At 41.7% G+C, this 14,286-nt stretch overlaps 1 protein-coding gene across 1 annotated transcript in view; it reads left to right on the top strand.

Moving 5' to 3' along the window:
- DHTKD1 (dehydrogenase E1 and transketolase domain containing 1) overlaps positions 1–10,419 on the top strand; it is a 42,861-nt gene extending 32,442 nt beyond the window's left edge. The window contains exons 12-17 of the mRNA XM_037889313.2: positions 2,769–2,875; positions 5,385–5,549; positions 6,384–6,466; positions 7,585–7,754; positions 8,637–8,722; positions 9,849–10,419. Coding sequence (XP_037745241.1) covers positions 2,769–2,875; positions 5,385–5,549; positions 6,384–6,466; positions 7,585–7,754; positions 8,637–8,722; positions 9,849–9,950 — 713 coding nt within the window. The 3' untranslated portion in view covers positions 9,951–10,419. The remainder of the gene's footprint in view (positions 1–2,768; positions 2,876–5,384; positions 5,550–6,383; positions 6,467–7,584; positions 7,755–8,636; positions 8,723–9,848) is intronic.
- The last annotated feature ends 3,867 nt before the right edge of the window (positions 10,420–14,286 follow it).

Here is a 14,286-nt window from a genome sequence, read left to right as displayed (position 1 = left end):
ATAATGACAAAACAATACAGAAGTGAGGATTTCACAACTACATCTATTGATAAGTGAGTTCTTGCCAGACAGGATGCTATCAAACTAAGTTTCCTTTTACATCTTCTAGGCACTTCCCTTTCTCTGGAGGTGATAGGCATTATCAGGACAGGATTGTGCTCCTAACAGCCCAATAGCACCTTCTTTCAATGAGACTAGTTTGGAATGTGAGGATGTGACCGTTCGCTTCCCTGCTTATGGCTGCCTCTGCTGCTTAGCCAAAGGCCTTAGCCCAAGAACAGGGCCTCAGACTGTCACAGAGAGAAAAGGCCTTATATAGTCAGTGATTTTGATTCTCTTTTGTACCTCTATAACTAGCTAAGTGATAAGAATACACCTAAATTCTTAAGAGTATAGGCCTTTTTACAGACAGGCCTGAATATCTATATCCTAACACTAAGCAAGAGAAAAAGACAGGAATGGTTACAAACAAAACATGCTTTCTAGGGGATAAAATTTAATTTTAGCAAGTTACAATCTTTGCCTAAGCAGTTTTCTCACTTACATAAAATTTCCGACATCTCTAGCCTTCCTGGTCAGGGGATCCAACTTTCACAGGCCCACAAGGTGCTGTTCCCCATGTCCCCTAAGTGATGGATCACTAAAGTTGTTTTTTGGTTTTTTTCCCCCTCCCCTTATATTACCCAAAATTAATTGTCTGTGCTCAAGAGCCCGGAAGGCTTTCTGGGGTGTAGGTTCTGTTCCCTGGCATGATTGCCAAACTGTCGTCTTTGCTGCTTGTTAGCTTGATGGCTTTGTTAATCTTATATATAAATGTACTTTCATTGTCCTTTGCCTGTAGTGAAGCCGGTCAGACAGGTAGGTACAGGCCGGGTTTATGCACTCCCTCCCAAACACATTTTAAGAACATATTTCCAGCACACATCTTTGTACACAACCCTTATATGCTTCACACAATGATTTTTAGGACCACCGTGGCACCAGTTTACATATGATGATACGTGACACCTTTTTAGATACATATTATGACAAGTGTGTTGGGGGCAAAGAGCATAACAGGCTTGCTATGATGGGGCCTCTGCCAGTTGGCACTGAAGGGATAAAATGGTTATACAAACCCCATGTCTGACATCCTTCTTGAGCTGTAGGACCCCACAGACCTTCTACCTAGACTCTGGAACTAGTGCTTTGGCCTTCCCGAGCCCCCAGGCTGCTTGGACCGATTGCCCCTCAAAGACCACCTGACTGTGGGAGCTCTGGTTGCTCGTTACCACTTTCAGGGACAATGTGGCAGTAAAGCAAGGAAATACAGTCTTAGTAAAAGGTTCCTTGCGCGCGCACACTTTTTAGAGGCACAAGAGTTATAGATCTATGGGAAAACCACCAACTCCTGAACACAATCCTCCTTAGTCTGATTTTTGCCTCCTGTTGGAGTCTCTGGGTCGGATACAAGTCCTTAGGGGAGGCAAAGTCCATCCTGCCTCCACTCCTTCTGGGTCTTTTGTTTCTGGTGAGGAAAGGGCTTTGTTGGCTTAGAAAGCAAGCTGCCTTTTTAACAGTCCCTGCCACCTCTGGGTCAGGTGGTCAAGCAGAGAAACTGCAATTCCCTCAGCTGTGTGCGTGGGGGGTGGGAATTCCACCCCACCTGCCCTTCTCTCTCCTGACAGGGTTCTGTGAAGAAAGAGCCCATTCAAGGTTAAAGGCTCTGCTGGCAGAAACCCCATTGTTGAAGTAGGGGAGAGTCCTTCATTGTTGATGGCCTGTGAATACTCTGGCACAGCTTTCCAAACCTAAACTCTCCACTGTGTCAAATTCCTGCTACAAAATGGCTACACAATGACTGTTACCATTACAAATAGCATTGGTAAAGCCAAATGGAATTTATAACCGGATGCAGATAGTTAGTTTGTGGTGTGTGTGTATAGATAAACTGGACACAGATTGTTTATATATATCTATATCTATTACAGACTTCAGTTTCTGTTTGAAAGAAGGAATTGTCAGAGTTGTAAATTGTTGTTCCAGCACACTACACTTAATCTGAGATGGCACTTTATTGACATAGTTCCCAGGAAACTGGCAAACTGAGAATAGGAAATGATCCTTAAGCAGGACGGTATTAGCATATGCTCTGCTTCGGATGGAAACATTTCAACAGTGGCAACTCATTAAGAAATGACTTACCAGAGGTTAAATAGGTATAAAATTCTTAGCGCTGGTATTTTGATATAGAAGTCTCCAAATAAATATTTTAAAAGACAGCATGCAGTGAATCACTTTTATTCAGTATGTTTTGTTGAACTTGAAGTATTCTTGGATTTATTTATTTATTTATTTATTTTAGAGAGGCTTTTAATTGAACACCTGCGTAATCAGGATGACACTGTCCAATTAAGAGGATTTTACTGTAACTTTTTGGTGCAATTTTTAAAACAAAATTTAGGATTTATAATTGAAACAGAGGGAATTAGCATCAGTACTGCAGACTTAGAATCCTCCTCAGAACCCAGAGTCTCTGATTTACACAAAAGCTTCAGTGTCCTCAGACTTTCAGATAATCAAAGTTGTACTCTGTCAGAATTTCAGACTGACCACTAAACTTCCACAGGAAGTTTTGTTTAATTAAAGACCATATCTTGCTAGATATTTTGTGTGTTTAAACCTTTGGGAGATGATTTGCATAGACTTACCAAGTAACTGCCTGTATAATGTTGACTTAGGCTCTGTGTAACTCTTTTCTCTCCTCCCCCCGGATCCTGCTTCTTTAGGTGAAGCTAAGTGGCTTCTGCAGAGCGGGATAGTCATTCTTCTTCCCCATGGCTATGATGGTGCAGGCCCTGAACACTCTTCTTGCCGAATGGAACGTTTCTTACAGGTAGCTGGACACACCTGCCTGTGTCATACCCTCTGTCAATGCAGGTCAATGTCAGATGCCTCAGGAAAGCTGTTCTATTAAAAGTTGCTACATGCCAGTAGCACTTGCCAGTCTAATTAAGCAGGGTAGATCGATTTTAAATCAGGAAGCCTTGATTAAATCATTGATTTTAATCTTGTTTTGCATTTGTCCTTTTTATTTTCCAAAGAGATTGATTCTCATTGGTAAACATTAAAATGTGTTTATTTGCACCTAAATACAGCCTTTGCACAAAATTTGATCCTTTTTGATGCACTATATCTATACACATCTATTTAACTAATTGTATAGATTAACCTACATTTATTCAGATTATTAATTTTTTACATTTTTATTATATTAAAAATGCTTTTCTTATTTCTTAGATGATTAATATTTTACTTTTTTCACAGTGTTCTTGTAGTTGTATTGGTCCCAGTATATTAGAGGGACGAGGGGTGTGTGTGGTAGTAATCTTTTATTGGATCAGCTTCTTTTGGTGAAACAGACATGTTTTAAAGCTTACCCGGAGCTCTTCTTCAAAGCTTGTCTCTCTCACCAACAGAAATTGGTCCAATAAAAGAAATTACCTCCCCCATCTTCTCTAATTTTTTACATCTGACTTGTGACAAGCTGGAATTGACTTAAAAATGCATAAAAACAGCATGTAAAATTATTTTTCATTAAAGAAAACTATTCTTATGTATCAGTACATTTTATGAAAAATGAGTTTATCGAAACATTTTGAATTCAGAACACTTTCTGAATTAGGTTTTATTTTTTTAAAGGAATTACCTGTACTGAACTGATTGTTTCTGGTGGTCATGTTCTTTCAGATTTTAGAACTAGTCTATCTCATCCTCTTGAACCTAGTTTTTATTCATAAATTGGTAGATGAAAACACACTTTCCTGCTTTTTTCAACTCCCAATTGATTTTTCAACTTTGGATGAACTAGTCATTGACTTGAACTGAATTAGTCGAATGAAATAAAGAACATACTACCTTTGCACCTGAAGAAGAGGCTAATGTCAAAAACTATAGTTTAGCACTTCAGGTGCAATAGCCAGCAAGCTTTCACAAGCTCAGTGGTTTGACTTTCTTTAAAATTTTGGCAGTAAACATGCACTGCTTGAATATTTTTTATTCAATTCTAAATGATTTTAATAGATTATAGTAAATTTAGGCCTTAATGTAGGTTGTCATCAGTTCAATTTTAATTTAACAGGTTTATTTTTTAAAAGAAAAAATGTATTTAAGATCATGTATTTTCATCCACCTTGAATTAAAGGCTTGGGGTTGATGTTAGGTTTCTGCAAGATCATATAACCAAGATGGTTGCTTTGCAAAAAATGGCATGGATTGGGAGGAAGGGTGATCATGTGCTTAAGGTGCAAGTCTGGAGACTGCAGTTCTATTCTAGGCTCTGAAACAAACTTCATGTGTGATCTTAGATGAGCCATTTAACCGATCAGAAACTGACTTTCAATGGGAACAATATTTACCTGCCCTATAGGTGAGTTTTAAGGCTGAATTCACTAATATTTGCAAAGGGACGTTGGGATCCTCTATTGGAAAGCACTTGCACTGCTACAGACTAGGGAACAAATGGCTAGGAAGCAGTTCTGCAGAAAAGGACCTACGGGTTACAGTGGATGAGAAGCTGGATATGAGTCAACAGTGTGCCCTTGTTGCCAAGAAGGCCAATGGCATTTTGGGATGTATAAGTAGGGGCGTTGCCAGCAGATTGAGGGACGTGATCGTTCCCCTCTATTCGACATTGGTGAGGCCTCGTCTGGAGTACTGTGTCCAGTTTTGGGCCCCACACTACAAGAAGGATGTGAAAAAATTAGAAAACGTCTAGCGGAGGGCAAGAAAAATGACTAGGGGACTGGAACACGTGACTTATGAGGAGAGGCTGAGGGAACTGGGATTGTTTAGTCTGCGGAAGAGAAGAATGAGAAGGGATTTGATCGCTGCTTTCAACTACCTGAAAGGGGGTTCCAAAGAGGATGGATCTAGACTGTTCTCAGTGGTAGCAGATGACAGAACGAGGAGTAATGGTCTCAAGTTGCAGTGAGGGAGGTTTAGGTTGGATATTAGGAAAAACTTTTTCACTAGGAGGGTGGTGAAGCACTGGAATGCGTTACCTAGGTGATTGCAGTGTGTGGATCTGGGATCAAATACAGAAGTTGTTTAAGAGCCCATTTATGCTCTTAAAAGCAATAGAATCAAGGGTCCTGGTTACATCACAGTTAAAGCTTTTGTAGTTTAGTTGAGATGTTAGCCATGTTTTATAAAAGAATTAGAGCAACTTCTTCATTTGTTTATCGCCTTTTCCTGTAAGTTTGAGACCTTCAGCACATATTGGAGTGTATAACTGTTCCCTGTACAAACACTAGTGATTGTACCTCCATCATTTGTGCTGTCTCAAGCATGTTTGGTTGACAGCTTGCTTCTTGGTGAGGGATTATTTTGTTCTCCTTGCATAGATGTGTGACAGTGCAGAAGAGGGAGTTGATGGTGACAACGTGAACATGTCAGTTGTGCATCCAACCACCCCAGCACAGTATTTCCATTTGCTCCGTAGGCAGATGATCCGAAACTTCCGGAAACCTTTAATTGTTGCTTCTCCCAAAATGCTACTCAGATTTCCAGTAAGTAGAAACACTCTCTGCTAGGGTTACTTTTAGTTTGGTTTTACCCTCTAAGACCTACTCTAAAACACACCATTATACCAGTTTAACTAAGTGTGGTTTGCACCAGTTTAAACTGGTTCAAACTTCTTGCATTGGCCTTCATAAATCTATTTAAACATGGTTTAGTTTGCCCCTGTAAACTTTGCCAGTGCAAGCTAAGCCAATATAACAGTTTTACACTGATATAAGTGTGTCCACACAGGTTTTTTCACCACATTGACGCTACAGTGGTTTTCAAAAGGATTTTATCTAATTTGACTTTCTCCACTTAAGTTTGCTTTTTCCATTTCGCTCATCTTAGATATTGAGACTACACTGGTAAGTTTCACTTCCCAGTTCTCATGCATTAGCAAAATGTTCTGCTGTGTTTTGGCATTCACAGTGTTGGCAAAGCATGTGGGTTTTTTTGTTTTAATTCTTCCACCCTTTGCCCTTTCAAGAGAGTAGGAGGAAATCCTGGAAATTTAAATATATATACTGGATAAGTCTTCATAATAGTTTTCAGTAAAATAATTTTAGTCTAAATCTGTGGGCTAAAATCTGTTTGACAATGTATCTTTAATCTTCTGGCATCAGCTGTTAATCAGTTTGATTGTAGCCATTGTTAATGAATGTTATGCCAGGAAGCTCAGAATCCCCATAAACAACTGATTGACAAACTTTTCTGATCAATAACCAGTAGTACAAGAGTTGTGGGGGTTTTCTTCGGGATCATATTTTAATCATTATACAGTACATAGGTTTTTAGATTTGAAAACCACAAGTTAAATATCCTACTTTTTCTTCATTTAGGGGGCGGTGTCAGATTTTCAAGAAATGGCCCCAGGGACAACATTCAAGCCTGTAATTGGTGATTTGTCAGTGGATCCTAACAGGTAACTTGATTCTTGTTTCTAATACTCACAGTTTCAAACAGCATATAAGCATAATTGGCTGTAAAACCAGTTTTTTCCTTGAAAATTAATTTCTGAGAATTTTATGAAGAAAAAATAAACAGGATCAATAGGAGACCTAAGATAGAATTATAGGTCCTTTTATTCTCTTGTCACCTCTGTAAAACTTACTCCACTGATTTCATTAGTTAGCCTGGATTTACACCCCTATAAATGAGAACTGAATTAGGCCTGAAGGTTTTGCACTGCACATAAAGGAGATTGATCTAATCTTTTAGGAAATGTGATCTCTGCATCGTTGGTGGCCATATCTTACACCACCAGAAACTTCAACACAACTGACAGTTGGTAAAGAAGCCCCAGGAATGAAACAGCAGGAGTGGGTAGGATAATAGTCATTGAGCCTGAGCTCAGGTGCATTCAGAGAGCTTGAGTTTGGTGGTTTATCTTGCTTCTGCCTGTAGTGTGCTTGACACGGACCAGTGCTGCTCATTCATAAACAAATAAATCCCCCACTCTGCTGCTATTTTTATGAGAAAAATAATAATTTTTGTAATACTGGTCTTTGAACACTTCACATGCTGATGTGACGAGTCTGTAGAGATGAGAACCATGGCTGGAGCAGAGAACTATATTTCAAAAGTATGTTTGTGTGTCTTTCCGTTCCTTAGATAGGAATATAAAGGTCCCTGTTTGGATAAGCTTCTGTCTGTGGTACTTATCTGGCTACTATCACTGTAGAATCTGAATGACTCAGCATCTTTAATGTATTATCCTCAGCACCCCTGAAAGTTAGGAAAGTACTACTATCCATATTTAACAGATGGGAAATGGAGGCACAGAGAGACTAAGTAACTTTCCTAAGTCTGGGGCAGAGCAGGGAGTTGATCCAAGACTGGGAACTTAATAACTGGACAGTCCTTCCTCTTCTGCCCTCTTTTCTTTCTTTTGATCTGATAGTCAGCACTTTGGCCTTGTCCGGTTTTCTCTTTTTAAAAGAAAAAGCTAAAAGTTTAGGATTTAATGTATAACAAGTGGTTGTGTAGGGTCTCTTTTTAAAATGCTGTACTTGAAAACACTTCAATTTTTCTGCCTTTTAGCATCAGCCGAGTGGTGCTGTGTTCTGGCAAGCATTACTATGCTTTGGGGAAACAGAGAGAGGCGCTAGCAGAGAAGAAGCACAGCACTGCTATCATTAGACTAGAAGAACTGTGTCCTTTCCCCCTGGAAGCTCTACAGCAAGAGATGAACAAATACAGAAATGCCAAAGGTCAGGCAGATCTTTATACTTTGCATTTAACCTCTTTTAAAGTATTGAAACAAATCCATGGCCATCTAGGAACTCCACTTGTTGCTGCTCCACATTGTTCTTTCCTTTTAGGATTAAAAGGTTTAGATTTGGTTTGGTTTTGTTGTCCCGCCCCCAATACAACTTCAGATCTGCTGCTTTAGAAACACAAGTCCTTATCACTTGCACCATAGGGGAATATACTAGTGTGGAATCTATGATGCAGATAAGCAGTTCTGAATCTATTCAGCAGACGGGTGTGATAAATTTACAGGTGGTTAGTAGTACAAATTGAGTTTGTATTACAGTAGAACTTGGGAGCCCAATTGAGGCTGGGTTTTCATTGTGCTAGGCCCTGTACAAACAGAGTAAGAGACAATCCTTTCCCTAAAGAGCTTATTGATACAATGGTTTAATTTTACAACACATGCATTTAAACAAATATTGCAGATCCGTTAATTGGTGTTTTTCCTATTGATCACCACTGTTGGATCCGTTGGCCTTGAGGGAGGGATAGCCTTCAAAGCACATGGAAGTGAGGGAGTGTTCTCTGTAATGCAAGGATTTGGAGGTAGAGGAACCAAAAAGGGAAGAATAATTTTGTTCTTAAAATATGAATTTTTATCCATTTATTTTCACCCCTGGCGGCAGCATTGCGTAGAAACAAAGTCAGTCCAGTTTAGTAATCCTCAGACTGAAGGGTGGTGCCTTTGCTGTGATAGCAGGACCGTTGTAGATGGAGTGGGAATATATAGCGAAGAGAACTAGCTTAGAGAGTCATTAGTACCTGTTTCTGGATTCAGTGGAAAGGTCAATTGGTCCATATGGAATACACAAACAGATGGCCTCTTATCTTTCCTACAGATTTTATTTGGAGTCAGGAGGAGCCACAGAACATGGGTCCCTGGGCCTTTGTGTCACCAAGGTTTGAGAAGCAGTTGGCATGTAAGGTAAGGTTTACAGAAATCTTTTTAAATTGATGTTTGAGTCTTTAGATACTATATATATTTTGCTACCAGTAATTAGTTTAATGTTCATAAACATAAAAACCCTTGAATGAGTGTAATATTCCAACTTAAGCTATTATATATGTTAGAGTAGTATCTAGTGGTCACAGCCAGAATTGGGGCCCTGTTGTGTGAGGTGCTCCACAAACAGTGAGAAACCCTGCCCCGAAGAGTTCACAATATAAATAGACAAGATAAACAGGCCCCAAATAGGGGCATAGGCACTAATTCCATGGCTGTGGATCCCAAGTGGAGATATAGATGCCTCCTTTCAGCTCAGATGCCTTAGTCCCTTTCTGGCATGGGACGTTAGGCTACCTCAGTCTCCTCAGTGTTTCCTACTGGCTGGCTTAGGCAGCTACCTGCTCAGAGTGCTGGCTTCTGTGAAGCCCTTTCTTAGGCATCTATCTCTTGCCATGCATTATATAGGGAGTGTGGGCACCTACTCAGGGTACAAATTCCACAAGGTGGCAGGGGAGCCTCAGGGCTAGGCACTGCAGTGCCAGAATCCCTTTAAGGATCTATCCCTAAGTGCCTTTCCCAAGGTCTCACAGCCAGTCAGAAGGAGAGCCAGGACTAGAACCCATATGTCCAGAATCTCAGTCTAAGGTCCTATTTAGTGAGCCACACTCTCCTTAATGGTCTGAAACCCAGCTCTTTAGGAGATTACGTCTCCCCTTATGTCCCATTGTGGTGGTTAAGTTCTGCTGAGGCACTTTTGCTCTCATTCTTGGAACTGAACTTTTTGCGACCTTATGGGTCCTCCACTGTGAAATCTCCTTTGGGTGGACTGTCACCATGAATATTTTGGTCTTGGGGGCATAGTTTACTCAGGCAATCATCCCATTGTTCAGTTAGGGTGAAGCAGTAGCTTCCTAAATCATGTATATGTGGGATTCAAGGATCCAGAGTTTGTGTTTCATTTATTTTGAGGCATTCAAATGCCATGGTGATAATGGCACAGAATCATGTTTAAATAAATGAGTAAAATCAGTCTTAATCAGACATCCGTCTAAATCACTGATTTCCCCCCCCCCCCACCCCACCCCGGCTTGAACTTTAATTGCAGCTCCATCTTGTGAGTAGACCTCCCTTACCAGCCCCAGCAGTGGGCATTGGAACACTACACCAGCAGCAACAGGAAGACCTCCTTGCCAAAACTTTTGTCTAAGACCTTTCTACGTGGAAACCAGTTTGTTATAATATTTGTAAACGCCTTAAAAGGAAAACCCCTTGGCCTTTTCATCCTACAAAGGAAGAACAAATCAGGAACTGTTCTGGAAAGAGCAGACAGTTCTTTAAATGTACGAATACAACAAAACCCATAATGACCTCAACCTATGTGTATTATGCAGAGGATAATTCTCACTGTCCTTTGTATTTTTTTCATTATATAAAAACAAATCTGCAGTGAGATCAGTCAGTTAACTGGGAGATCAAATGTTTAATTTATAAAGCATTATTCCACATAGCAGTACAAATCCATAGTTCTTTGGTATTGTTCATTTGTGGGAACAGTTCTCCCTTGACTTTAAATTTAGATTTTTAAACCTCAGTGGATGTTTAAGAATTGAGTAATGCCTTCAACTATGACATTTCTATAACAATAAAGTGTTTTTTGTTGGCCTTTGAGAACCAGGTTTGATGGGTCTCAGTCTCTTTCTCTTTGAGTGGGCAGTGTTGGGGAAAAATACAACCACACTTCGGTTCCCTGATTGACAATTTCAGCAGAGAATTGAATGAGCCATGGACACAACTATCTTCTCACCCCCTGAGCAGTGCCTGTGTCAGGGTTGAGCGTCAATGGCTGGGCAGTGTATGGGAAGATGGCGGTGCTGGCTGCTTGTGTTGTTTGTTCTGAGGATAAATGGAGAGCTCTAGTCTCCAGGACTGTGAAACCAGCACCTTTCTTCAACAAAAAATTCACTCACCCATTTTTAAAGAATTAGCCATTGCTTTCTGAGTTGTGATGTATCAAAATGGCTGTTTACCTTGTTAATTTCTGTTATTCAAGAGTGTTGGGATATGAACATGAGACGTCAGACATCATTTAGTGCATGTATGTTACGAATTACACCTGGTAGGACACGCACACAACTGCTGTGAATTACACCTGGTAGGACACGCACAGTTCAAATCTAGGCTGAGGCACATAAACAAAGTCCACAACTGCCGAGTTCCCAAAAAACACCAAGTTTATTACGCTCGAGCATGGTGCCCCCCTGCTAGCCAGGAGGGGACCCCGAATACAGATTATACAAAGGTTATATACTTTTTAGCAAAGCATGTTGCCCTCGTGCATCGGAAACCTTAGCCAATAAACAAACCCTTTTCTTATCTACCACCTATCCCTGCTTGGTGCATTCCTCGTGCTAAACTAGTATGTTAATTACACAGCATGGTCCTAAAGCCATGCATCAGTAACTTTTATTATCAGGATGGGAGGCCTCACATCAAAGGCCGGGAGTTTAGGGACTGACAAAGAACAGATACCGGGAGTCAAGGCAGGCTGGAGACGAGGAGGATTTTCACAGGAATGCAGTATCTAAGGAACACTTCTCCTGGTGCATGATGTGCTTGCTTTTGGACAGTGGTGGGCCCCAAACCAAAATGGAGTCACATGTGCTAACTTTTCCTTAACATGTATTACTGTAATACAGTACTAATTTTTCTCCCTATATTTCCATTTCCAAGCCCTTTTCTGTGCTGAATTCTGTAACTATTGCAATCTGAGATAACACATCTCTACTGGTCTTAGTGGACGAGAAATGTTGCTGCATTTGTTCATTAGTTTAACTCTTGTCTTGGCTTTTTGAGAGAGATTTGAATGGCAGAAATACATGCAGATTATTTGATATCTAGTATTTGGAACATTGAATACAGCAGTTCTTTTTTTTAATGTAAAGGTTAAATGACTCCTTTGGCTTTTTTGGCTGGCACTTAGCATTATTTGTGTGACACTTTTCTATAGTAATATTTTGTTGAGCTCAGAGACTTGGTGGGATAACTCACATGACTGGAGTACAGTCATGGATGGTTATAAACTGTTCAGGAAGGACAGGCAGGGCAGAAAAGGTGGGGGAGTAGCACTGTATGTAAGGGAGCAGTATGACTGCTCAGAGCTCCGGTACGAAACTGTGGAAAAACCTGAGTGTCTCTGGATTAAGTTTAGAAGTGTGTGCAACAAGAGTGATGTAGTGGTGGGAGTCTGCTATAGACCACCGGACCAGGGGGATGAGGTGGATGAGGCTTTCTTCAGGCAACTCACGGAAGCTACTAGATCGCATGCCCTGATTCTCATGGGTGACTTTAATTTTCCTGATATCTGCTGGGAGAGCAATACAGCGGTGCATAGACAATCCAGGAAGTTTTTGGAAAGCGTAGGGGACAATTTCCTGGTGCAAGTGCTAGGGGAGCCAACTAGGGGGGGCGCTTTTCTTGACCTGCTGCTCACAAACCAGGTAGAATTAGTGGGGGAAGCAAAAGTGGATGGGAATCTGGGAGGCAGTGACCATGAGTTGGTTGAGTTCAGGATCCTGACGCAGGGAAGAAAGGTAAGCAGCAGGATACGGACCCTGGACTTCAGGAAAGCAGACTTTGACTCCCTCAGGGAACAGATGGCCAGGATCCCCTGGGGGACTAACATGAAGGGGAAGGGAGTCCAGGAGAGCTGGCTGTATTTCAAGGAATCCCTGTTGAGGTTACAGGGACAAACCATCCCGATGAGTCGAAAGAATAGTAAATATGGCAGGCGACTAGCTTGGCTTAATGGTGAAATCCTAGCGGATCTTAAACATAAAAAAGAAGCTTACAAGGAGTGGAAGGTTGGACATATGACCAGGGAAGAGTATAAAAATATTGCTCAGGCATGTAGGAAAGATATCAGGAGGGCCAAATCGCACCTGGAGCTGCAGCTAGCAAGAGATGTCAAGAGTAACAAGAAGGGTTTCTTCAGGTATGTTGGCAACAAGAAGAAAGCCAAGGAAAGTGTGGGCCCCTTACTGAATGAGGGAGGCAAGCTAGTGACAGAGGATGTGGAAAAAGCTAATGTACTCAATGCTTTTTTTGCCTCTGTTTTCACTAACAAGGTCAGCTCCCAGACTGCTGTGCTGGGCATCACAAAATGGGGAAGAGATGGCCAGCCCTCTGTAGAGATAGAGGTGGTTAGGGACTATTTAGAAAAGCTGGACGTGCACAAGTCCATGGGGCCGGACGAATTGCATCCGAGAGTGCTGAAGGAATTGGCGGCTGTGATTGCAGAGCCCTTGGCCATTATCTTTGAAAACTCGTGGCGAACGGGGGAAGTCCCGGATGACTGGAAAAAGGCTAATGTAGTGCCCATCTTTAAAAAAGGGAAGAAGGAGGATCCTGGGAACTACAGGCCAGTCAGCCTCACCTCAGTCCCTGGAAAAATCATGGAGCAGGTCCTCAAAGAATCAATCCTGAAGCACTTAGAGGAGAGGAAAGTGATCAGGAACAGTCAGCATGGATTCACCAAGGGAAGGTCATGCCTGACTAATCTAATCGCCTTTTATGATGAGATTACTGGTTCTGTGGATGAAGGGAAAGCAGTGGATGTATTGTTTCTTGACTTTAGCAAAGCTTTTGACACGGTCTCCCACAGCATTCTTGTCAGCAAGTTAAGGACGTATGGGCTGGATGAATGCACTATAAGGTGGGTAGAAAGCTGGCTAGATTGTCGGGCACAACGGGTAGTGATCAATGGCTCCATGTCTAGTTGGCAGCCGGTGTCAAGTGGAGTGCCCCAGGGGTCGGTCCTGGGGCCCGTTTTGTTCAATATCTTCATAAATGATCTGGAGGATGGTGTGGATTGCACTCTGAGCAAATTTGCGGATGATACTAAACTGGGAGGAGTGGTAGATACGCTGGAGGGGAGGGATAGGATACAGAAGGACCTAGACAAATTGGAGGATTGGGCCAAAAGAAATCTGATGAGGTTCAATAAGGATAAGTGCAGGGTCCTGCACTTAGGATGGAAGAATCCAATGCACCGCTACAGACTAGGGACCGAATGGCTAGGCAGCAGTTCTGCGGAAAAGGACCTAGGGGTGACAGTAGACGAGAAGCTGGATATGAGTCAGCAGTGTGCCCTTGTTGCCAAGAAGGCCAATGGCATTTTGGGATGTATAAGTAGGGGCATAGCGAGCAGATCGAGGGACGTGATCGTTCCCCTCTATTCGACATTGGTGAGGCCTCATCTGGAGTACTGTGTCCAGTTTTGGGCCCCACACTACAAGAAGGATGTGGATAAATTGGAAAGAGTCCAGCGAAGGGCAACAAAAATGATTAGGGGTCTAGAGCACATGACTTATGAGGAGAGGCTGAGGGAGCTGGGATTGTTTAGTCTGCAGAAGAGAAGAATGAGGGGGGATTTGATAGCTGCTTTCAACTACCTGAAAGGGGGTTCCAAAGAGGATGGCTCTAGACTGTTCTCAATGGTAGCAGATGACAGAATGAGGAGTAATGGTCTCAAGTTGCAATGGGGG

Source organism: Chelonia mydas, chromosome 1 (assembly GCF_015237465.2).
Source record: "Chelonia mydas isolate rCheMyd1 chromosome 1, rCheMyd1.pri.v2, whole genome shotgun sequence".
NCBI lineage: Eukaryota > Metazoa > Chordata > Testudines > Cheloniidae > Chelonia > Chelonia mydas.
This window is presented reverse-complemented; position numbering and strand designations above follow the sequence as displayed.